General features: G+C 41.3%; 1 protein-coding gene across 3 annotated transcripts in view; it reads left to right on the forward strand.

Moving 5' to 3' along the window:
* msh3 (mutS homolog 3 (E. coli)) overlaps positions 1-27,185 on the forward strand; it is a 208,319-nt gene that overhangs the window by 141,343 nt on the left and 39,791 nt on the right. For all 3 annotated transcript variants that reach the window (XM_060906976.1, XM_060906978.1, XM_060906977.1), the window contains exon 21: positions 14,771-14,957. In XM_060906976.1, coding sequence (XP_060762959.1) covers positions 14,771-14,957 — 187 coding nt within the window. The remainder of the gene's footprint in view (positions 1-14,770; positions 14,958-27,185) is intronic.

The following is a 27,185-nucleotide window of genomic DNA, read 5'->3' on the forward strand; positions in this document are numbered from 1 at the left end:
GGATAGAATATACTGAATTATCCATGCAAACTGTGGCAAACTTTTAGCCTACAGGTTGCCATTTTCTGATTTTGAAAGCTGAGCACAACTAGACCACCTAGTGAACATTTGGAGAATTGTGACAAAGCCTCGGTAATTCTTTTAGTGATGACCTGACAAAGCACCATTAGTAATCAGGTGTTCCTGTCCATGGGTGTACAATGCACAACTCCAGCCTGCAAGTTATATAATCATATCTTCTCATAAAAGATGTTCAGAATCCCTCGTGCTCTCTTCCCTCCCCCAGTCTTCAGTTTCCACACCCACATTAAAAGCCCACCTCTCACGAACGAGATCTCATTTCAAAGAACATTGATTATTTCCACCCACCTTCTCTCCTCTAATGCGCAACTATGCTTTCCTCCCTAATGGTTACTGTATTGGGAAATAAGGAGCTCAGACAGAGTAATGAAGCATTTTCCATCAGGCATGTCGAAACGCTCCCCGTTTGACAATATACTTGTCATTCTTCTCAGTATGCATATTGCTATTGTTCTCTCATTTTCTGCTTGTTAAATGGGTGGGCTGAAGGAGGACAGATGACAGTTTGGCCCTCAGTGGCCATGACAACACTCGAGAGGCTGATGGAATTGGAAAAAAAGGTGGAGGAAGTGAAACCATGGCCACTGGTGCAGGTGCTTCAGCTTACTGTCATTAGCTCTGAAAGTATCCACTATTAGGAACCTACAAACCCAATGTGGTTCTTTGGTGAGCCTTTCTACACCAGACACTTTTCTACACAGAGGGTTTCACTTTTAGAGGCTCTTCCATTAGAGCCTTCAGAAATCTAGAATCCTTGAACCTTCAAATAACTATCGAAGAGGCGTTTTGAAGAGGAATGGGAGGAGAAGAAAAAAGTGAAAGACGAGTAAGGAAGAGAAGAAAGGCGAATTGATGGTATGAAGCTGTGAAAGATAGAACTATATGGATAGTAATATGTTTCAGGATTCGTAAAGACTTTGCATATTTATAACAAAACAGAAAAAGATGTTTTGATGAGGTCACGACAATCTGTTGTGAATAATGCTGTTGGCTGAACTCATGTTTTCTGTCTTACTTAAAGCTGCTTTCTTTCCTCTGCAAGCAAGTAAAACATTCACAGCTGTGTTCCTCTTCGATTATATTCTTCTTCTTCTTTTGGCTGCTCTCGCATGTTCGGAGTCACCACAGCAAATCTGTTCTGCATACTTGATTTGGCATAGGTTTTACACCAGAAGCCCTTCCTGATGCAACCCTCCCCAGTCTATCCAGGCTGGGATTGGCACCAAGTATGCACGGTCTTCTACAACCCCAGTGGCTGGGTATTTTTACCTAATCTGCATGTCTTTGGACTGTGGGGGAAACCGGAGCACCCGGAGGAAACCCACACAGACGCAGGGAGAACATGCGAACTCCACAAAGAAAGGTCCCATCAGCCGTAAGGTTCGAACCCGGAACCTTCTTGCTGTGAGGCGACAGTGATGACCACTACACCACCGTGTCACCCTCTGTTGTTATTGCTCAGCAGGCTTATCATACTCAAGTCCAGGACTTGGACTCGAGTCTGACTTGTGCCCTAATTTGAAGGACTTGTGACTTGGAGTTGAGCACTGATGACTTGCACTTGTGCATTAACTGCATTCGGACTCGTAAATTGGAGATCAGGACTCTGATTTTTTTTTTCTTTATTTTTTGTCACATGCCATAATAATTTGGCATAAGATATTTACTGTATATCTACATTAATTTTTGTGCTAATTTTGTGTAAGAGTGTCACATCTGTGCGCCTTGGTGCGTGTATCAGATAGACTCTCTGGCACTCCGGACAGCGCGTACTTCAAGCGGACTCTCGCACGCATGCTGTAAATGACTTGCATCTGCACAGGATTAAGGTGCAATCAGTGCACCGATATGAAAAACTGTGAAAACACACTTGCTTTCCGAAGTATTGAGTTGCGTTGCTGACACATTACCGAGCCTTATTTCCTTGTTTGGTTTCCTGATCCCTGATTTCCTGTTTCTTGTCTTTGATTCTGCCGAGTCTACGATAGCCTGTTTGTGCCTCGCGCGACCTATTGCCTGTTTCACCGTTTTTCGATTTTGCCTGCCGTTCTGGATTGTTTACCGTCTTCACTCGGATTAATAAATGCACCTTCTGCGCTTACATCCGTCTCCCAACCATCTCTGACAGAATACTTTGCATTCCCTGATAAAGAGAATGCACATTCACCTGTTCATACGTCATGTTCAAGAACAAACTAATGTTAATGGGGCTAAAACAGCCACCGTCAAACAGTGCGATTAGAGTCTTGTTCTCAGACTCGACTTGGATCAATCATGGACTCGACTCAAATTTTTTTTAACGACTCGGTCTTGAACACTGGGGACTCGAGAGTGGACTCAGACTCAAGGTTTAGTGATTCGACTACAACACTGTTGTTCGGAAACAATTAAAACTAGCATCTTCTCTTTTCATACAGCTTATTTCTTTAGCTTATCAGGCTTTTTTCCTGTTCTCTCTGGTTGTGCAGTTGCTGTTCCGAGTGACAGACCTGCTAATATGCTGTCATCGCATGTTTCCTTTAGACATAATGACCAGCAGCCCATTCATCATCTGTATGTGTTCAAAATGCAAGTGAAGCTTGTTATTACTGTAAATGGTGTCTGACAGTATCAGGGAAATGGTAGAATGATTTGGCAGTGACTTGTTTATTAACACTGTGTGTTGTTAGTCTAATTATGTTAACACACTGTCAGCAAAAACACACCATAGTGATTTCCTAATTGGTATCATGTGTTGCTTAGGCTGTCTTCAGCATAGTTTTGCCCTGCTGGGGATGTAGAACAGGTGCGTGATAGAAAAATGACATCTCCGAAACGCTGGGATGTGTTTGTGATTAATGTTTGGTTTTAACCATCTGATGTAGAAGTTCATTGCATCTTCACTAAGCATTCTTTACCTCATAATAAAGCTGACTGCTGAAGGCAGTTGATGTGCACTTTGGAAATTGAGCATGTGACAAAGACATAGCACTTTCCAGGTGCTTTCGAAAAGCAATAGAATTGTGTTTGCCTGAGGAACTGGATATTACAGCTCACTTCACTGATAATGATACCAGGTTTAGATTTGTGTGATTCACGAAGTGCAGACATCCAGAAAATCTGTAGGCTATCAATGTGACCTGTGGCAGGTTTTATATATTAGACTAAGTGTATATATGTTTTTAAACATGTATTAAGAAAGACCTTGACATTTTGTGACCGAATGCATTGATGATAATTTTGTGTAGGAGTAAGACTACAAGGAACTTTGATTGATTTGATTCTTGAAACCAAAATGAGTAACCTAGTGTATTAACCAATCAGGGGTCATCATGAAACATGTTATTTATACCCCCGCTCCGAAGGAGAATGGGTATACTGTTTTTTTGTTTTTTTTTTACCTCTGTCCGTCCGTCCGAAACACCCTTTTTCTCAGCAACCACAAATCATAGCCATTTGGTACCAAACTTCAGCTTGGAGTTCTATACCGTGCATACCGTTTTCAGGTCTGTCGCACATTGACTTCCTATTTACCGACTGAACGTATTTACGAAACGTATAGCGTGGATTTACAAAATTTTCATAACACTTTTCTCAGCAACTACAAATCACAACTGCTTGATATTTGGCACTGAGCATCAGCTTGGGGTTCTATACCGTGTATACCATTTTCAGGTCTATCGCACATTGACTTCCTGTTTACCGACTGAATGTATTTACGAAAAACATATATAGCGTGGATTTACAAAATTTTCATAACACTTTTCTCAGCAACTACAAATCACAACTGCTTGATATTTGGTACTGACCATCAGCTTGGGGTTCTATACCATGTACACCGTTTTCAGGTCTATTGCACATCGACTTCCTGTTTACCGACTGAATGTATTTACGAAAAACATGTATAGCGTGGATTTACAAAATTTTCATAACACTTTTCTCAGCAACTACAAATCACAACTGCTTGATTCATAAGAAGTGTCCTATTCCTTCGATTGCTTGCATTCTGATATAAGCAAGAGCGGGGATACGTAAGTGAGCAGTAGCTCACAATTGATCTTTTTTTGCTCTTTCTGTATTTCCCTGCTTCACATAATGATCATGAACGGTATATGTTTTCATGCACTTTTTGTATTAGGTTTGTTCAATATAATGTTATCTAGCTGGTTTTAACTAATGCAATGAAGACAAATAAAACGTAACTATATAGAAGAGCTATTTCAAAGTGAAACAACCTGATGCTCTCCACTGCGATCTTACTCGATCCAAGGTAACTAATGTACATAGCTGCCTAATATTACTTTCAGTCAAGTGCGGTTGCAGTAGAGAAGAGTAGGCTGTTTCACTGTGAAATAGCTCTTCTGTGTAGCTGTAAGTTTTATTTGTCTTCATTGCATCAGAATCCTTCACTGTCAATGACCAAAAGTGGTTAATCATCTAGAACAGCATACTGGGTAAGAGCTGTTATTATCACTGGCACAGCATTGTCTGGACTTTTTCCTTCCTTTTTTTAAATGGAGTGTTGGTTGCTGTTGTGTGCTTTTAGAAATTAACAGAGGTTTATGTTTAAGATGTATTTATCAGGTTACTTGCATTGTCGGAAGATGCTGTGTTTTCTTGATGATGTCACCAAGCCCAGTTTGCAGTCTTCTTTGCTTTGGCTGGCATCATTAATTGTGAAATATATCCAGATTGCTGTTATTTTGTGCTGTCTGTTCATGTGCACAGCAATGTACACTAGGCATATACCTGTTTTATTTACAACCCCGATTCCAAAAAAGTTGGGACAAAGTACAAATTGTAAATAAAAACGGAATGCAATGATGTGGAAATTTCAAAATTCCATATTTTATTCAGAATAGAACATGGATGACATATCAAATGTTTAAACTGAGAAAATGTATCATTTAAAGAGAAAAATTAGGTGATTTTAAATTTCATGACAACACCACATCTCAAAAAAGTTGGGACAAGGCCCAGTTTACCACTGTGAGACATCCCCTTTTCTCTTTACAACAGTCTGTAAACGTCTGGGGACTGAGGAGACAAGTTGCTCAAGTTTAGGGATAGGAATGTTAACCCATTCTTGTCTAATGTAGGATTCTAGTTGCTCAACTGTCTTGGGTCTTTTTTGTCGTATCTTCCGTTTTATGATGCGCCAAATGTTTTCTATGGGTGAAAGATCTGGACTGCAGGCTGGCCAGTTCAGTACCCGGACCCTTCTTCTACGCAGCCTTGATGCTGTAATTGATGCAGTATGTGGTTTGGCATTGTCATGTTGGAAAATGCAAGGTCTTCCCTGAAAGAGACGTCGTCTGGATGGGAGCATATGTTGCTCTAGAACCTGGATATACCTTTCAGCACTGATGGTGTCTTTCCAGATGTGTACGCTGCCCATGCCACACGCACTAATGCAACCCCATACCATCAGAGATGCAGGTTTCTGAACTGAGCGCTGATAACAACTTGGGTCGTCCTTCTCCTCTTTAGTCCGAATGACACGGCATCCCTGATTTCCATAAAGAACTTCAAATTTTGATTCGTCTGACCACAGAACAGTTTTCCACTTTGCCACAGTCCATTTTAAATGAGTCTTGGCCCAGAGAAGACGTCTGTGCTTCTGGATCATGTTTAAATACGGCTTCTTCTTTGAACTATAGAGTTTTAGCTGGCAACGGTGGATGGCACGGTGAATTGTGTTCACAGATAATGTTCTCTGGAAATATTCCTGAGCTCATTTTGTGATTTCCAATACAGAAGCATGCCTGTATGTGATGCAATGCCGTCTAAGGGCCCGAAGATCACGGGCACCCGGTATGGTTTTCCGGCCTTGACCCTTACACGCAGAGATTCTTCCAGATTCTCTGAATCTTTTGATGATATTATGCACTGTATATGATGATATGTTCAAACTCCTTACAATTTTACACTGTCGAACTCCTTTCTGCTATTGCACCACTATTTGTCGGCGCAGAATTAGGGGGATTGGTGATCCTCTTCCCATCTTTACTTCTGAGAGCCGCTGCCACTCCAAGATGCTCTTTTTATACCCAGTCATGTTAATGACCTATTGCCAATTGACCTAATGAGTTGCAATTTGGTCCTCCAGCTGTTCCTTTTTTGTACCTTTAACTTTTCCAGCCTCTTATTGCCCCTGTCCCAACTTTTTTGAGATGTGTTGCTGTCATGAAATTTCAAATGAGCCAATATTTGGCATGAAATTTCAAAATGTCTCACTTTCAACATTTGATATGTTGTCTATGTTCTGTTGTGAATACAATATCAGTTTTTGAGATTTGTAAATTATTGTATTCCGTTTTTATTTACAATTTGTACTTTGTCCCAACTTTTTTGGAATCGGGGTTGTATATATAATCATCTCATTATCTCTAGCTGCTTATATATATATATATATATATATATATATATATATATATATATATATATATATATATATATATATATATATAAATTTATGAGCACAAGTGAGTAAATAAGCACACCATCAGGCTAATACTAGTATTCATGCCAGTGCATTCCTAGTCAGTAGGGCCATATTTATAGCGAAACTCCATACTTAAGAGAATATGGTCACGCATCGACCTGATTTTTGATGGCTTTTGCGACCGTACAACGTGTCAACGATGTACATGTACCACCACAGGGAACCCTATCGTAAATGCAAGGCACTGTGTCTCTTATAAACCATTTGTTGACCACTGGACAACAAAATTTGTAGATTTATTTACATAATATATAAATGGGTTTTTATCCAGCTCTTATTTGTTTAAAAAAAAATACCATAGGATTATTAACTAACACTGTAGCAGCCCGTGGGTGGCATGGTGGTGTAGTGGTTAGCACAGTCGCCTCATAGCAAGAAGGTTCCGGGTTCGAACCCAGCGGCCGGCGAGGGCCTTTCTGTGTGGAGTTTGCATGTTCTCCCCGTGTCTGCGTGGGTTTCCTCCGGGTGCTCCGGTTTCCCCCACAATCCAAAGACATGCAGTTAGGTTGACGTGGGGCAGCCTTGGGCTGAGGTGCCCTTGAGCAAGGTACCTGACCCCTGACTGCTCCCCGGGTGCTCTGGTGTGGCTGCCCACTGCGCTGAGTGTGTGCGCATGTGTTCACTGTTTCAGATGGATTAAATGCAGAGGATGAATTTCACTGTGCTTGAAGTGTGCATGTGACGAATAAAGGTTGTTTCTTCTTCTTAGCATTAAGAACAACAGCAGAGAGTCTCTGACGGGTGCAGATGTGTTTTATTCTTCTTGGACACGAGTATAGGATCAAACACCATGCACCGAGCACCATGAAAATTAAAGAAAACAAAACGGATAATTAACGTAACATGGATGTAACAAATACACAATTTTATAGAGTAATGTTTACAGACTATGCTCTGAACTTTACGCACCTTGCTCCGCTCAACCAGGAGTGCAAACCTCTACAAGTTAGCCAAACGTGCACTCACAGTCTCGTGCTAAACCACAAATCATGTATATAGATACAGTTCTGTCAAAAGTTTACATACAGTGACATGAATGTCATATTGGATATGAATATCATGGCAATATTTGGGCTTTCAGTAATTTCCTTGAACTGTTCATTTTCTGTGGCAGAGTGATTGTACAGCATACATCTTTAATTAAAAAAAAACACTGGAATTTGGTGCACAAGTTTTAATTTTCTTTAGGTTTCTGAAATCAACACAGGGTCACAATTATACATACAGGGTCAAAAATTTACATACACTCATTTAGATTATTAATTCAGAGGTGCTGAAACTTCCAAAATGTCTCTTATCTTGCCAAGGCCGAGGTCTCTTAACTTCCTGTTAGTGATCATGGTTGACTACAGCTGGTACCTTCTCTGTGCCTTCATAAAAAGGGTTTGTTTACAGAACTCATTGGATTGACCAACACACAGTAAAATGGGAAAGTCCAAGGAGCTCAGTGCAGATCTGAGAAAGAGGATCACTGATATACACAACTCTCTCTCTCTCTCTCTCTCTCTCTCTCTCTCTCTCTCTCTCTCTCTCTCTCTCTCTCTCTCTCTGTCACAACTGTCTCTCGGAGCCATTTCTAAACAACTGCAAATTCCAAGATCAGTTCAAACAATTATATCCAAGTTATTGTGAGATGTAGTCACTTTGCCAAGCCACTTTTCAGGAAAACCCAGACTGTCACTCTCAGCTGAAAGGAAATTGGTTTGGATGGTCAGGAGCAACCTGGGAACCACCATGGCACAGCCCTGCCATCAACTGGAAGCTGATGGATCACTGTCTACACTTCAGATCACCATGGACTAAGAGGCTGCTGTCCAAGAAATAACCCCCTGCTCCAAAATTGACACCTTCAAGCTTAACTAAAGTTTGAAGCTGACCACACGGACAAAGAAAAAAAGCCTTCTGAAGGAAAGCTGTATGATCAGATGAGACAGAGATTGAGTTGTTTGGCCACAATGACCACCATGTACAGAGGGACACTGTACCAGCTGGTGGTGGTGGTAGGTTCATCATGCTCTGGGGCTGTTTTACAGCCAGTGGAACTGGTTCATTGCACAAAGTGGATGGAATAATGAAGAAAGAGGACTACCTCAGAATTCTTCAGCATAAACCATCAGGAACTTGAACACGACTTGGGACTTGGGAGTTACAACAGGACAATGAACCCAAACACGCATCAGAACTGGTTGTGGAGGATAAAGCGGGCTAACATTAAGCTTAAAACAAGTCCTGACTTCAACCCTATTGAAAATATATGGACTGTGCTTATAAATTGAGTCCATGCCAAGAAAAAAAAATTAATTTAATTGAACGCTACCAATTCTACCATGAAGAATTGTGAAATATACAACCAGAATTCTGCCAGAAGCTTGTTCATGGTAAACAAGAAATGTTTGGTCAAGGTGAATCTTATGAAGAGACATTTTACCCAGATATTAGGTGTGCTGTATGTATATTTTTGACCCTGTATGTATAATTTTGACCCTGTGTTGATTTCAGAAAATACAAAGAAAATTAAAACTTGTGCACCAAATTCTAGTGTTTTTTTTTTTAATTAAAGCTGTATGCTGTACATTCTGCCACAGAAAAAGAACAGTTCAAAGAAATTACTGAAAGCCCAAATATTGCCATGACATTCATATCCAAGATGACGTTCATGTCACTGTATGTAAACTTCTGCCCACAACTGTATATGGATGGATGGCTAGATAGAGATGTTTATCAAATCTGTAATTAAAAAGTAGTGAGTTAACAGGTAAAACAGCATGTCAGTAAAAAAAAAAATAGGTGCTAAATGCAAATACATAAAAATAGTAGAATGTGATAATTAGAAAGAAAGATACAGAAACAACATACGGTTTAAATTCTTCATTTTTAAAAAGTATCTATGTCCTGACATTTTACATCTTGCAGTTATCATCAGCAGGGTTAAGAGGGATTTGGAGCTAGTTCCTATTTTGCCGTTGGACTGGTTTTGTAACACAGACCTGATAAGCTTACTAGTGAAAATGTTATTGTGTTCCCTCTCTGGAGATATATATTCTAATTAACAGGTGAAAAACATGTTCAAACAGCAGCCAATTAAGCCTTGAAGGGTTCAGCGGCCCATGGTGGACTTTGGACTCATCCAAGCAAACAATGCTAATTACATGTATGCCTTGGAACGCTGGGATGAGCTTGAAATGAGAGAGACTCAAACCGTATGAGTCAGATGGATTACATTAAATGTCACATTGTTTGTTGTATGCAAAAGAAAATTATTTATGTTCCATTACAAGCATTTAGCAGACACTCTTATCCAGAGTGACGTACAACATACCCAGAGCAGCAGTTTGGGGTTCATTACCTTGCTCAAGAGCACTTCAGCCATTCCTGCTGGTCCAGGGAATCAAACCAGCAACCTTTTGATCCTAAAGCTGCTTTTCTAACCATTAGGCCATGGCTTTACTGCGTTTACTGCCTACACTTTTTCAGTGTCAGGTTTTGGTCATAAGGAATATGGATCAAGGGCAATTGGTCAGTTAGTCCAAACTCCAAGATGCAAAATTGATAACCTAAATCTTAAAGTCTTAGAGCAGTATGGTTATTTTCAGACCAGCACTTTTGAAATCTAATCGGTTGCCTGCATTTTATCATGTCCTTGGTCTGGAAGTTGGCATGCTCTGCCTGGTCATGAGCCTGATGCACTTTTATTGAATGAAAAGCAAGGTTACCAAGCACTTTTTCCTTCACTGCTTTCAGGTTACTATGGAAACAGGAAATGAAATGCAAAAAAAAAAAAAAGAAAAAAGGATGAAGCTATTCAAATGAATAAGCTGTCAGCACTTCTCTCTCAAGGTTTTGATGCTACAGCGTCTTTGGTTTTGTATCACAGTTATCTGGTCCCAGTTTCTTTTTGGTAGTTTCAAACATGTAAAGCCATGTACTGTATCACTCACTTACAGCAAGGGCATCTTGCACCCAGAGCTACTGCTGAACTATCTCTAGAGTGGAGAATGATGCATAAATACAGACATTGCCCTTAAGTGACCAGAGACGAACACTCTTCAGAAGAACCCAGTGCACTCTTAGAAAAGAGTTCTAGCTTTCGAAATGTATTCTATTTGGAAACTTTGAGTGGGGAAATACTCTGTTAAGGATTTCTACAAAGAGACTTTATGGATTTCTCCAAAGGGTCAAACTGAAGGACCCGAAGATGCTGAAAAATCCCCAGAATCTTAAATGCATTTGACTAACCTGGCCCATTACATATCAACAGTGTTTATGAATGACTTTTGTACTTGGGTCTCCCTTTCAGCTGTTGTGGATGATCATCACGGATAACCTAAAGATTTGCACTTCCTGAAAACGCGGGTGAGATTTACGCCTAAATCTCACCCAGGGGCGTATCACCCGCGGGGGATGCGTACGTTTCATCCCCCGCACTTTTGTTGAAACACAATTTCATCCCCCGCACTTTTGTCAGATTAAAATGACATCATTATGAAAATTATACAGCTACTATAAAATGTGTAACAAGGAAGTAAACTATTGCCATAACGTTAGACAAAAAACAGCCACGCAACGGACTCAAAACAGTTTTTCTAACCTGACCAATCAGCAGTTGTGTGAATATAATAGCCAGTTTGCGTAGCGTGCCGAAAACGCTCAGTTATACAGTATCTGTCTGCAGAGCCAACACCAGTTTTACCGCTCCTGATTCACCGTTCCAGGTTTGACGTCGCATGCGGTGCTTACTGTGCCTGGCTCTGCAGACAGACCCTTCTCAAAGCGCTTGCGATGCCATTGTTCAAACAGTTGTCCCAGGCGCCATGCCCTAAAAGATTGTGTTAATAGTAGTTACTAGTTGTAAAGTCAGTTGAGGCAAGTTTTTTATTACGAGTGTGTGTTTGTACCAAGTCTACTTTTCATGCATTATAACTGCTTATCACTTTTTAGAAGAGTTTTTCAATTGAGATTTAAAGGCATTTCAAATCGAATGAATGTTCAGTAATTGTTGTACAGTAATGTTATTTGGCCATTAAGTGTTTGTTGTATATGTAGTCTATTGCATCATTTTCAAATTTTATGCATTAAACCTGATGTAATGCATGATGCAAACAAGTTTTGTACACGAGTTTGAATAATTAAAGACATTAAAAGCAGGAACTGCCCCGTCTTATTTGAATGCTATACTAAAGAGGTCCTTCCAGGAGGCTGCGCTTCTCCAACATGAACTGATTAGCCATGCCTCCTGCTCACACAAAGCAATCCCAGTCCAAACTGATATGCATGATGGTGTATGATCTATACACTGTGTATGACTTCTTGGGCTATGTGAAGTTTTTGGTTTTGTTTATATCAGTGTATACCAGTGTAGGCAGCAATACTGACATCTCTGTTATAGAATAGTATCCTGTTACCTAGAATTATCACTCAATACTTTTTGCCTTCACTTACTGAATAATTACATAGCCCTGGCAGTAACAACACCAAAACCCAACATGATAGATCTCTGCATGAAATGCAGAACTTGGCTGGAGTCAACTGGATTTATAGGCTTTCTGCTGTCCTCCCTTTCATTTGCATCCATGGACCATGGGTATGAAAAAGTTCCATATCGGTCATTGACAGTACATCGGTGTACACGCCGGGCGTGTATATAGCCATAAACTGATTTCTAATGATATGGCTTCCCCATTCCAGAACACCCCCACTTTTGGAAAGCTTGATACGCCCCTGATCTCACCCTTGCTTTAGTGCAGGGGTCATCAAACTACGGCCCGCGGGCCGACTCTGGCCCGCCGCCCCCCAGCCCCTCTGCCCCCCACCACTTGAACCGGCCCTATGAGGCAATCCCCAAAAGTGGTCATGGCCTATTTTTTTTTTTTAATTGCTTTTTGGCAAATAATAACATGTCTGCATCTTGTATTTTGTTGATTTTATCAATTAAAATTGATATTTAGTTATAAAATGAACTATTCATATTTTCCGAATTTTCGTCATATGCTCGCGATCAAGCAGTGACAGGCAGCGCACGCGCAGAGAACTGTCAGTGTTCAGGACAGCAAAATGGCGAGCGGTAAGCGAAAAGTTGACCGAGAGTGCAGAGTTTTTAAAGAACAGTGGACCACCGATTATTTTTTCGTTCAGTGTAAGGACCGTGCAGTTTGTCTTGTATGTAAAGAAAGTGTGTCGGTTTTCAAAGAATATAATCTGCGTCGTCACTATGAAACCCGCCACAAAGAGTGTGCTAGTTTGCGAAGGCAAACAAGAGAAGACAGGATTCGGAGGATGAAATGCGGACTGGCTGCACAACAGAATGTATTCCTTCGCCAAACCCAGATCAACCAGGCTGCTGTCCGAGATAGCTATAAGGCAGCTCACCTGCTAGCTACCCATGGAAAGCCGCTTACTGATGGTTGACCTATTGCTCATATTATTATAATTTCACTGTTTTTTTAAAATGTATTTATTTAATAGGCCTATTTATTTGACCTTTATTAAGTGCTGCACACAATTATTATTAATAATATCAACAGGCCTACCTACAATTTATAATTTTCCACTCACCTTTGCCAGTGTCAATCACCTCAACTAGGCAGATGTTTCTTACCTTGACAGCTTTGATGTTATTTTTATTAGAAAATAAGTAAATGGAATATCTGTGGTATTTCAAATTAAAACAAAGTGTGAAGACTCGATTACTACTTTTGCAAACCACTAGTAAAGATAAACAAATATGTGCCAGGAATCAAGTGTTGATATAGTGGTGGGGGATATAGTGGTGGGGGATATAGTAGTGGGGATGGCTGTGCCAGGCTAGTAATCTCTACTACACAATGAGGCCTGCTGGTGGTCATATTTGTCTGGGTCATACAATTCTATGTTATATAGCTGACCCGACCCCGGCCCCCCATCACAGTCAGGAACGACAATGTGGCCCCCAGAGAAAAAAGTTTGGTGACCCCTGCTTTAGTGGAAAAAGGGTGGCACGGTGGTGTAAGTGGTTAGCACGGTCGCCTCACAGCAAGAAAGTTCTGGGTTCGAGCCCAGTGGCCGGCAGGGGCCTTTCTATGTGGAGTTTGCATGTTCTCCCCGTGTCTGTGTGGGTTTCCCCCACAGTCCAAAGACACGCAGGTTAGGTTAATACGGGACGGCCTTGGGCTGAGGTGCCCTTGAGCGAGGCACCTAACTCCCAACTGCTCCCTGGGCGCTGTTAGCTTGGCTGTGCATGTGTGTTCACTGCTTCAGATGGGTTAAATGCAGAGAGGAATTTCACAAGTGTGTGATGAATAAAGTTGTGCTTTCTTTCTTTCATCTGGATCCTGTAGACTTAGAAATAAGCCTTATTACTAAGCTGCTGTAATTATAAACACTGTCTTGTGTGTTCATTCATAAGACTTAAGTCACAATATGCTTACACTGAAGATCCTTTCAACACACAGAGTACTGCTCAACTTTACAGTATACAGTTGGAGACTAGGATTGAATTATGAGCTTACTATCTGGTATTAGTGTTGTAGTCGAATCACTAAACCTCGAGTCCGAGTCCAATCTCGAGTCCCCAGTATTCAAGTCCAAGTCATTATGGGATGGACAACTAGTGGCTCTCTTGGACTAGTCCAGGACGTTTTATTTTCTCTTGTTTTTGGATTAAAGACAGACACGTAAACTCCAGAATGCGTCTGCTGAACTGTTCCTGTAGACCAGTTATGCCTCTTTTAAATTGATTTGATTTTACAATAACTTGTAAAGAATTGGCCCTTTTTTCATTATCTTCTCGTAGGTGTGAATGTGAATGGTTGTTCGTCTCTGTGTTAGCCTACTGATAGATTGGTGACCTGCTCAGGGTGTATCCCACCTCTCACCTGAAGTCAGCTGGGATTGGCTCCAACTTCCACCGCAACCCTGATGGATAAGCGGACTAGATAATGGATGGATGGAATTTAAAGTGACACTAGTGCTTCAGCCAGGACACACTATTAAGAAGGGCACAATAAGAGCAACTAATATTTGATGTAATGATTAAATTAGCAGGAATAATGCTGCTAGTCACTTGACTCCAGTGTAATTTCAACCTGACATCATAATTCAGGAAAGTCTTTGTCAGCTTGGTCTATTAGAGTAAACCTTCATAAATGGTTTCGGTCTGTTATGTCTGTGCCATGTAGCCTGATGAACAGGTAAAGTGTAACTTGTGTTTTTTTTTTTTTTTTTTGGTAGGATGGGAGCCTCGGACAACATCTCAAGAGGTCGAAGCACCTTCATGGAGGAGCTGGTGGAGGCCTCAGAGATCCTGTCTCGTGCCACAGCATGTTCCCTTGTGATCTTGGATGAGCTCGGCCGTGGCACCAGCACACATGATGGAATTGCCATCGCCTACGCCACCCTGGAGTTCTTAATCAGAGACGTGAGTCACTGTAACAGCAGAGCTACTGAAACACTTATGCTGATGAAAATAGTCTTGGCTGTGTGTATATATACTCTTATTATGGGTCATGTAGGGAAGGGGAAAAAACCCCAACAAGTTATTTTCCATGGCACCATTGTGGTAGGTGTCACATGTTTGCTTTGAGACACACCTGCCTACAGTCAAGGCAAAATTTCAAGGAGAATTTTTTTTTCTTCATCTACCTAATATATATTAGATAGATGGACTAAGGCTATCATCTAAGGCTAATAATAAATTATTTTAAAATGTGTTTATTTTACAAAGAAAAAAAATTAAAGTTTTCTTCACCATGCATTCAAGAAAAGAAACATTTATTTAACTTTTTATGGAGTCTAGTATCAGCACTTTCTTACAGTCAGTAGGGTTTCCACCATTGGAAATTCTTCAGGACATATTAGTGCATCTCGGACAATTGGAATGTAATGGGGGAAAAACATTTTTTTTTAATAATTTAATTCAAGAAGGTAAACTTTTTCATATACTCTATATTAATTGTATGTAAAGTGAAATATTTCAAGCCTTTTTTTGTTTTAATTTTGATGATTATGGCTTATAGCTCATGAAAATCAGAAGTCCAGTATCTCAAATTATTAGAATATTTCCTAAGAGCAATCAAAAAAGGATTTACAATACAGAAATATCCAACTTCTGAAAAGTGTGTTCATTTATACACTCAATACTTGGTTGGGGCTCCTTTACCATGAATTACTGTATCAATGCGGTGTGGCATAGAGGCGATCAGCCTGTGGCACTGCTGAGGTGTTATTGAAGCGCAGGTTGCTTTGATAGCGGCCTTCAGCTCGTCTGTATTTTTGGGTCGTGTGTTTCTCATCTTCCTCTTGACAATGCCACATAGATTCTCGATGGGGTTCAGGTCAGGTGAGTTGGCTGGCCAATCAAGCACAGTAATATCATGGTCAGCAAACCATTTGGTAGTAGTTTTGGCACTGTGGGCAGGTGCTCAGTCCTGCTGGAAAAGGAAATCGGCATCTCCATAAAGCTTGTCAGCAGATGGAAGCATGAAGTGCTCTAAAATCTCCTGGTAGACGACTGTGTTGATTTTGGACTTGATAAAACACAGTGGACCAACACCAGCAGATGACATGGCACCCCAAATAAGCACAGACTTCAGAAAATTCACACTGGACTTTTAAACACCTTGGATTCTGTGCCTCTCCAGACTCTCGGGCCTTGATTTCCAAATGAAATGAAAAATTTATTTTCATCTGAAAAGAGGACTTTGGACCACTGAGCAACAGTCCAGTTCTTTCTCTCCTTAGCCCAAGTAAAACCTCACTTGCAACCCGCCGTACGTGCTGCTACAGGCAGTCTACAGTAAAAAATTTGGCAAAACCGTGCTTGAGACTTGCACGACACTTGCGTGTGTTCAGCGCCATAGAAGGTCGCAGACTGCCCGTGGAGACTTTTGGTCCTGCACATGCAAATTCTACGGGTCTTGCGACAAATCAAGAATGCATACACTACGTACGGGTCCCGTACTCCTTTTGTACACCTGAACCAAGTCAGCAGCATGGCTAATAGGGGCTTTTTGTGATGACCGTAAGACGCATGAGTGACGCACGGTCATTGTATGAGTGACGTGCCTCAGAAGTACTACACAAGTATTCCACGCTTGCTATTTGTGCGGCCCGCAAGACAGAAGTACATCTAACTTTCTACCCCTGTGTGTGGCGGGCACACAGCGCATGCGACACGAGGGGCAAGACTCTGGGTATATATATTGGGGGAGGAACCAAGGAACCAATCATGTAGCGTGTATCATTGTAGAAGGGAAGAAGACTACCTCATTTGCTGTTTTTGAGTATATGTTAAGTTACCATGCAAACGTCAAATAATAAAACATGAGTATAAGGGAATAACGCATTTTATTACATTGTAAAAAATCCCAACTAAATAGCCCAACAGTTTGAGCACTGAAACACACTTTGACTCCGAGCTGCTGTCCTGCTCCTACTCCTGCTGAGTGGTGGGAGGGGGTGTCGGGATGTCCTTGTCCTCATCACTGAGCATGGCACAATGGCCTGACAGCGATGATGGGATTGCAATGTCCTCACTTCTGGGTGTCGTTAGCTGAAACATACATGAAAATCAGCATATATAATATTAATTACATAAGCATATAGATACTGAAATGAATGTTTAAAACGTGTATTTACCTGTGAAAATCCCTCTGGCGGGGTGCTGTGCCTTCTGCCGGCTTGAAGGCAAACTTCTCCCTGTCCGTGCAGGGCTCGCCGGTGCTGCTACCATCATCAACAACTTCCTCCTCCTCCCCCTCTGCTGTTTCAGGCTGGGTTACTTCACTTTTGCTCGCTTCTTCTTGGGTCCCATTTTCTAAACTTTAAACTGAACATTTAACATTTTTCCCACAAAATATCCAGTGTTCTTTAGTTGAAAGACAGATGCAGAATGCTGCAGACACGCTGGTTTTATACCCACTCCTGGCTTGCATCACACGCAAGTTATGAGTGATTGTAACGTGCTAATCACACGCTTCCTAAGTGCGGCCCGAACTCATAGCGCAGGAAACTGGTAAAATGCAAGTCTCACACACTCCATACTCACTGAACACGCGCTGATCACTTGCGTCAGATATACACTTTCCACGGGCTAACGGTGCAATTTTTCCCACGCCTCGAGGAAGTCAGGTGTGCAACCTGTACTTGACAAGCACTTTGCCTGTATTCCTCCCCCAAACTTTCCCCCGGGTTCACCGTGACCCTGCAGCATGGCTGCGAGCTACCAAACCGTGCGTCCCGTGCGTGTCCAAAACACTTGCGGCGGGTTGTGAGTGAGGCTTAAGATGCTTCTGACATTGTCTCTGGTTCAGGAGTGACTTAATATTAGGAATGTGACAGTTGTAGCCCCTTTCCTAAAGACGTCTGTGCGTGGTGGCTCTTGATGCACTGACACCAGCCTCAGTCCACTCCTTGTGAAGCTCTCCCAAGTTCTTGAATCAACTTTTCTTGACAGTCCTCTTAAAGTGCCATTCCACCATTGGATGTATTCTTTGGCATAAAATACAATATATTTTATGACAACATGACTAGACAGAGAAATCTTTTAGCTTCAAAATGATATATCAAACATAATTTTTTGACAACGACAAGTATATTAATTTTGCGACCAAAGTCACCTACCCTTTTAATTTCCACGCGGTAGTGAAACGTGATGTCATCGGCAGGTTCCCCTTCTTGTGTACCACGTGTCGGTCTATTTTTAGACCAGGAAACCCCCAAAGTGAGAGAGTCATTTCTCCTCGTATATGGGGGCCAAAAAAATTGCGAAAAATTTTGAGTTAATCTTTCAGTTAGCTAGATTTATTGGTATTAGCTAGATTTATTGGTATTATTTTTATCGCATTCTATCCGCCATTGCTGATATGTGACACGTCACGTGGTACACAAGAAGGGGAACCTGCCGATGACATCACACGCGGAAATTAAAAGGGTAGGTGACTTTGGTCGCAAAATTAATATACTTGTCGTTGTCAAAAAATTGTTTGATATATCATTTTGAAGCTAAAAGATTTCTCTATCTAGTGATACCGTTTATATATGTTGTCAAAATATATTGTATTTTATGCCAAAGAATACATCCAATGGTGGAATGGCACTTTAAGGCTGCTGTTATTGCTGTTGCTTGTGCACCTTTTCCAGCCAGCCTTTTCAGCAGTGACCTTCTGTGGCTTCTCCTCCTTGTGGAGGGTGTTGATGATCATTTTCTGGACAACAGTCAAGTCAGCAGTCTTCCCCATGATTGTGGTTGTGTATACTGAACTAGACCGAGAGATACCTGGTATTTATACTGTTTTACTCAAACTTGAAATGAAATAATTCTCATATTTTGAGTTTTTTTTTTTTGTGCTGTAGGCTGTAATTATCAAAATTAAAATAGAAAAATTTTGAAACTTTTTATTTTGTCTAATGAGTCTAGAATATATTGAATTTTCACTTTCTTAAATAACTGATGGAAAGTATGCAACTTTTTCACGATATTCTAATTCTTTGAGATGCACTTGTAGAGGTTTGCATTTGCCAGTTTTCTCGATAACATGACAAATTTTAGCTGTTTGCAAATTGCTGTGGTACAAAAGGAATCTAATTGTTATTGGAAAATCTTTAACTTTTTCGTATCCGTGGTCTCCACTTTGCATAGTGCTACAATCCCATCTTCCCATAACTGATTATTTTTCTATAGCCAGACACGCAGTCATCTTTACATATTGAACTTTTTCTACATTTTAAACCCGCAGTCTTTAACTCAGTACCTCCATACGTTAACCACTAGGGTATCATATAGTTATTTTTGCCTTTTGTGTAAATATTGTTCGAGTAGTGTTAATATTAATTTGTATCACTTGCCGGTCAAACTGAACTACTTGTACTTGTCTCTTGTCATATATGCATATCAGGCTCTGATTATTCGATATTTACCCAGTTCCGTAGCATAGTCTCCTGTGAGTCAGCTCTCGATGGACACGAGAACCCCTCTCTTACATGTGTGCACACAACCCTGCTCCAAGAAACACCTGTAACCTAGATACACCAGCTCCTTTTCCATCTCATACACAGTATGTGGCATGTTTGAATAACAATTGAATCCGAGTTTGTCAGGATGCTTTGACAATGAGATGGCTGTGGCATCTTATTTGGAGTGTGAAATGTGCTATTATAGTAGATAGCAGATTTGCACCTTCTGTTTTCCAGAGAGGTGTTATTGTAACGCAAGGTGAATGTAAAGACAAAAAACAACAGACTCCTTTCATACGTTTCAATTGGGTAAATTGTGCTAATTGGGTAAATACTCTGAGTATAGGTGTGAGTTCTGAGCTGGTGGTAAAGGTGTCTCTTCTGGGTATTGCACACTATTGGATGCGAACCCCAGCTGCATCCCCCCCCCTTGGGGTCTCCTTCCCATTTTCCCATGGCTAAATTCTTTTATTTTGTCGGCAACAACAGTTTTTATTTTTTCTTATTGGCACAAGTTACCTTGTTTACTGTGTGCCAGGATAATAAAGCTCTCAGTATTTTTCTTTTGCCGTGTATTCTCTTTTGGCCTTTCTCTTGCACATTTGCCCACTGTCTGTCTCCTGTGAGAGTTTCTTGCCTTCCCTTTTTGTTTATATCGTGCTGTTATATACGCTGTTGTACCACATGCAGTATATATGTGTGTTTTCAGCTTGCATGGGTTTTGGAGACATAGTGACAGGTGTGTGAGTAGTGTTAAATTTCATATCAATGTTAATAATTAAGCTGTGTGATGTGAACAGAATGTTACTGTATGTATTGTTTGTTCTAAGGATACATGCGCTGTTACATTTAAGTAATTAATTTCCGGAGACGTCTTGGTACAGCCTACCAGGTAATCCTCAGTGTTAGAGACACTGTTTGGAAATATCTATAATAACAATAATGTTTTTTTCTTGAACTTTGGAATTCATCAGTGCTTTTGAATTCTCCAATCTGATTGGTCAGAAGGTGGTAATTTTCTATAACAGCAGGTTGGACAGTAGCGCCGGCTGTAAGGCTTATATTAATGTGTTTGTTCGAACATGCCATTGCTTCTATAGCAGCAGATGATTCATAGGGACTTGTATGGGGGACATTTCACATAATCTCAAGTTGGTGAAATCGCTAATATGGTGATAAACATTTCTTTACAGAAAGCTTAACATGTCAGAGGTTATACATGTATGGAAAGAGTGTCCACTATCAGTGCTTTGTAACGGTCAGTAAGTTTTACCATGTCTTGAGATGTGTATACATGTCTGTATGTGGGCATGCCTGTCTGTATGTGGGCGTGTATGTATGCATGTATGTATGTATGTATGTGGGCGTGTGTCAAAATGTATGCATGTATATGGGTGTTTTCTGTGTGTGTGTGTGTGTATAATGTCTATGTGGGCGTGTCTGTATGTGGGAGGGTCTGTCTGTCTGTATGTATATATGTATGTACAGTCGGAGGAAAATGTTTGTACACCCTTTGGAATTTTTTACATTTCTGCCTAAATTGGTCATAAAACATCATCTGAACTCTCCAGCAATCTTAAGAATGAACAAACAGTGTCTGCTTGAACTAAAACCACCCAAACATTTACGTTTTATCATATTTTTATTGACCATAAGATGGAATTATTCACAGGATAGGGAGGCATAAGTAAGTACACCCTTTGATTTAGTAGCTGGTTGACCCTCCTCTGGCTGCAATAACTTCAACCAGACATTTCCTGTAGTTGCAGACTAGACGGGCACAACGATCAGGAGAAATCTTGCACCATTCCTCTTTGCAAAACTGTTGCAATTCAGCAAGATTCCTGGGATGCCTGGAATGGATGGCTTTCTTGAGGTCATGCCACAACATCTCGATTGGATTGAGGTCGGGGCTTTGACTGGGCCATTCCAGAACGGGAATTTTGTTCTTCTGAAACCATTCTAATGTCGACCTGCTTCTGTGTTTAGGGTCATTGTCCTGTTGCAGGACCCATCCTCTCTTGAGTTTCAACTTTTTGACAGATTGCCTCAGGTTTTTCTGCAAAATATCTTGATATACTTGAGAATTCATTTTCCCATTGATTATAGCCAGTTGTCCAGGCCCAGAGGCAGCAAAGCACCCCCACACCGTGATGCTACCGCCACCATACTTGACGGTGGGGATGAGGTTTTGCTGATGGTGTGCTGTACCGACTTTCCTCCACACATGATGTGGTGTGTTCCCCCCAAACAATTCAACTTTGGTTTCATCAGACCACAATATGCTTTTCCAGTGGCGCTGAGGAGCATCCAAATGCTTTTTCGCGAACTCCAAACGAGCAGAAATGTTCTTTCTGGACAGCAATGCCTTCCTCTGTGGCCTTCTCCCATGAATCCCATTCTTGTTCAGTGTCTTTCTTATAGTAGATGTGTCCACAGAGATGTCTGCATGTTTCAGTGATTTCCTCAGGTCTTCAGTGGACACTCTTGGATTCTTTTTTTACCTCATTGATGATGACTCGCAGTGCCTTTGGAGTGATCTTCGCAGGGCGGCCACTCCTTGGCAGAGTAACAACCGTTCCAAATTGTCTCCATTTATACACAATTTTTCTAACTGTAGACACATGAACACCAAGGGTCTTGGAGATGATTTTGTAACCCTTTTTAGCTTTATACAAATCAATTATTTTGTGTCTTAAGTCTTCAGACAGCTTCTTTGAGCGAGGCATGATGCACAGAACGTGCCTCTCATCAAAACACACCTTTTAACTGGTTTTCCAGTGGGGTGGGTAGCTTACGACACACCTCAGTGATTGGACATCAGGTTGGCTCACACCTGAGTCAAATTGTTTAATCATCTAATTAGTCTAATTAGCTCTTGGATGAGCCTTAGCTAAGGGTGTACTTACTTATGCCTCCCTATCCTGTCAATATTTCCATCTTATGGCCAATAAAAATATGATGACATGTAAATGTTTGAGTGGTTTTAGTTCAGGCAGTCACTGTTTGTTCATTCTTAAGATTGCTGGAGGGTTCAGGCGATGTTTTACGACCAATTTAGGCAGAAATGTAAAAAATTCCAAAGGGTGTACAAACATTTTCCTCCGACTGTATGTATGTATGTCTGTGTGCATGCGTCCGTCCGTCCATCCGTCCGTCCGTCTCTTGAGTTCTCCTCTCAGTTGGGTCATACCAAAGACCATCATAAAAATAGTACCTACTGCCATTTGGTGAGGCATGCTGCAATACAGATGCAAATAGGGAGTCAAACTCTCATGGTTACCAAAGGACTGGTCCCCCCTCTGTAGCTATGTATGTAATGGGCAAGAGTCTGAGGGATATAGAAACGGAGATCAGTGCTGCCCAAATGCGCCTTCAGGGCCTGGTTAGTACTGATACAGGAGACTGCCTGGGGAGACCAGGTCCTGGGACGGGAGGTACTTTTGATATGTATTGTCTTATTAATTTCAAGAGAGGAAAAAAAAAATGCTGATGAGGGAACGACTGAAAATGGGACCTAACTTGTTTAATAGGCATTCCACAAAATGTAACTCTGCATGGATAAAAATAGTCATTCATTAATAAATTACAATTTGTAGTGGTTGGCAAATTGCTGCGGTACAAAATACTGTTATTAAATACTTTATGATGTGCCATTACTGAAAAATAATCAACTTTGGAATGATAACAGTAACTCTGCTTCATGTTAGGTCACATCAGACCACCCTGTTGTTGATTATTTTCCTCAAGCAGCACTCCCTGGAGTGATTTATTCCTCAGTTTTAACACAGTACTCTCAAATTATACATTTTGATTGCTCAGAACCTGTTCATTATCCCCCGCTGGCCGAAAAGCCCGAAGGGGGATTATGTCGTGGCGATGTCTGTCCGTCCGTCCCGGGAAGGGTACTCACCTTCTGAAATCAACTCCTCTCACAATTTTTGGAGGAATTTCACAAAACTTGACAGGATTCTGTGTTATATGTCGGTAATACGCATATTATAATTTTATTCAATTCAGTCGCATTTTACCAGAGTTACAGCCCTTGATTACCAAACTTGTACTCTGACAATTTCATGAGGGTGTATTAAGCACTTATAGCCTAGATATAGTTGCCAGCGGGGGATATTGTGCTCTCAGAGCACTCTTGTTTTTATTATGCAGTGGCGTTGCAAGGTAAATCCCAGATATACTGTATATTAATGTATTTGTTCTAGTACATAACTGTTTCAGTAGTATCCGCTAATTCATAGGGAAGTTGTTTGGCTGATGCTCTGCATTTAATGTAGCCCAACAATTCAGAATAAAGTGTTGTAAGGTGTAATGCGGTTTCTCTTCTGGCATGAAGGGGGGGAAGCAGGTGAAGATCAGTCAGTTAATGAATGTTTATCGCTTAACATGAAACAAGTTGTAGCTTGTTTTGCAGACATTACACAGTATTAAATATAAAGAACTACACCATGTCCTTTAATCAACAAAAATGTGTACCGTATTTTTCGGACTATAAGTCGCACTTTTTTTCATGGTTCGGCTGGCCATGCGACTTATACTCCGGTGCGACGTATATATGTTTTTTTTTTTGTTTTTTTTCACCGCGAATAATAACGATAACGATTAGTAATAGGCTACTAATATTAGTTATAATAATAATATAGGCTATTAGTAATAACGATAGTGATAGTATTAAAGATAGTAGTAGACATTTAAAATAATCAGACTAGGCTACTTACAGGGCAAAGGGCGCGTTATCACTGCTCAGCTGTTTGTTTACTAAATAAACAATGCAGTCGCGCAGTAACCACGTGCCGCTTGTCAGATAGAATCACAGATTCTATGGATAGAATAACCCTTCAAAAAAGTGCGACTTGTAGTCCGGTGCGACGTATATATGTTTTTTTTTCATCTTCATGATGCATTTTTTGGCTGATGCAACTTAAACTCCGGAGCGACGTATAGTCCGGAAAATACGGTAATTGTTGGCAAGTTGCTGTAGTAGAATAAAACCCATCCAGTCTGTGAAGTTGTTCGAAAATAGCTCCTGGGTATAACAGTAACACCAGTTTGTGTCAGGGCTGCATCACACTACTGTTGAATGTTTTCCCATAGCTGCACAACCTGTCATGTTTTATTCATTACATTTTGCATAACTGACGCCTGGTGAAGTTGCGATGTCATGAAACTGTGTGGATCTCGCATAGAGCAGCATACACTTGCTTAAAGGGTTTAACTCTTTCTAACAGAGAAAAACACTCAGTTGTAGGGTTTTACATAAAGCATGAGAGTCTCATCTCATTATCTCTAGCCGCTTTATCCTGTTCTACAGGGTCGCAGGCAAGCTGGAGCCTATCCCAGCCGACTACGGGCGAAAGGCGGGGTACACCCTGGACAAGTCGCCAGATCATCACAGGGCCATGAGAGATTCCTCTTAAAAAAAAAAAAAAACTAAGAAATCTTGAGGGTTGTATATTTAACCTATTTTTCTAATAGTGTCGTGTGTAACTGAATTTTATTATGATTGTCACCAGAGTTGTTCTTAAATACTGTTCATTCTGTGATGATTTGCTGACTGTTGCAGAACTGTTCCATGTTTGTGCACTTTACTTTTAAACAAACGACAGAGCCACATGATCAATCCATCCTTTTTCTCTTTATTTACATGCAATGCTGTTCTGCAGACCCATCTTACAACAGATTGCGCGCGTGTGTGTTCGTTCAAGTTGGCATGGCAACTGGTCCCACTCTTGACCGTTCACCTGTCCCATATTTGAGACTTTACAAAAAAAAATAGTTTGTTGTGTAACGTTCTCTGACACTGCACTGTTGACAGAGCCCGTGTCTAACTGCACACTACCTTCTCGTACTGTGCATCACTGCTCTCTGGCTGCAAGAGAAAGGCCAGTTGCCATAGCAAAGCTCTCTGCTTGCACACAGGAAGCAGAGCTCACCGATTCTCAGCTGGCATATGTATCTAAAACGAGCCGAGATGCGTGTCTCCGAGTGGAGAGAAGTGAGGAGGTGGTTGGAAGTTGCATTGCCATAACGATTCACTGCTTGGACTGAGTACAGTGAAGTCACTATTAACAGCCAAATACCAGGGATTGTAGTGCAGAAACGTAGTCCTCTCGCCTTTTCACACTTTTTTAATTGATTTAGTTACAGACATGAGTTCATCAGCGATCTGAAAAGCTAGTAGCGGAGACCTGGAAATTTAATTTACCTGTATTCCCTATTTATATGGCATGTCTTTTACAGTGGCAGTCGGGTATAAACTGCATCAGTTGCAATAAATTGCTCCTATGGACCCTTTTCACGTGACGTCACGACAAACACGGCCGCCATTTTGGACGTGTACTACCAGTAGTTTACCACAGCCAACATTGAGGAACGGCAGCAAAGAAAGTGTTTATTTTCAGCAAGACTTCCATCATGCCACTATATTGTTGTGCACCTGGATGTAGTAACCATCAACAAACAAGGCAAGGGTTATCATTTTATCGGATCCCGACGGAGAAGATGGATAGCGGCTATAAACAGATTGGCAGCCCTCGGCATACCAGCGCTTGTGTAGTGACCACTTTGTTGGCGGTAAGATGAATAAAATTAGCCAGAAAAGGCATTACATTGCTGTTAACATTCTGTGGCGGCGAGTGTGTAACCGAATAGGTTAAAATAACCCATTGTAACCTCTTTGTTCTTCTGTAGTAGCTATTGTTGACTAGCTAATGTCAACAACATAGTAGCTAGTATGTTACTGTAGCAATGTTTACGTTCAGTCATTTGGATGACTGTTAAAACCTTTCAGTCTCAAGTTTTTCCTTTACTGTATTTACTAGTTTACTGTAATTATGATCCGGCAGCTATTTACACCGGATCCAGTGTAAATAGCTGCCGGAGCCAACGTCCGAGAATTAAGCAGCGCGCTCCGGCTTGCTCCCGGAGTGCTCCGGCCGAGGTTCCGGAGCTCGCAACGGCTTGCTCGCCCTCAAATTAAGCGGCTTGCTCCGGAGCAAGCCGGAGCGCGCTGCTTAATTTGAGGGCGAGCAAGCCAGAGCGCGCTGCTTAATTCTCGGACGTTGGCTCCAGCAGCTATTTACACTGGATCCGGTGTAAATAGCTGCCGGATCATAATTACAGTAAACTAGTAAATCCAGTAAAGCCGGAGCGCGCTCCGGAACCTCAGCTGGAGCAAGCCGGAGCGCGCTCCGCAACCTCGGACGGAGCACTCCTGGAGCAAGCCGGAGCACGCTCCGGAACCTCGGACAGAGCACTCCTGGAGCAAGCCGGAACGCGCGCCGGAACCTCGGACGTTGGCGTGTATGTGTATGGCGATGGGTTTTTAACGACATATAGGTATACAGATCACGTGGGCCGAAATCAGGTAAAGACGAGGGCTTTGTGTACTTCCGTACGTCAGTGAACAATCCTGGTGGAAGTAGGTAAACGTCGTTCTCTAAGCCTGCTAACCTCAATTTTTGCAAATACCTCTCCCTCTGCTCGCCCTGTAAATGCCCTACGTCGCTGGATAGTGAAGGCGTTTTCTGCATCCCGCTTCTTTTTCTTTTATGTTTTTCGTTTGTCGCCTTCCTCGCATTCAAACTAAGTCGAGCCGAAGTCCACTACATGTCCAAAATGGCGGTCGCGTTTACGAAGGTCACGTGACTGAAAAGGGTCTATACCGCTTTTGATTAAACTA

The sequence above is a fragment of the Neoarius graeffei genome, chromosome 24, assembly GCF_027579695.1.
Source record: "Neoarius graeffei isolate fNeoGra1 chromosome 24, fNeoGra1.pri, whole genome shotgun sequence".
Classification (NCBI taxonomy): domain Eukaryota; kingdom Metazoa; phylum Chordata; class Actinopteri; order Siluriformes; family Ariidae; genus Neoarius; species Neoarius graeffei.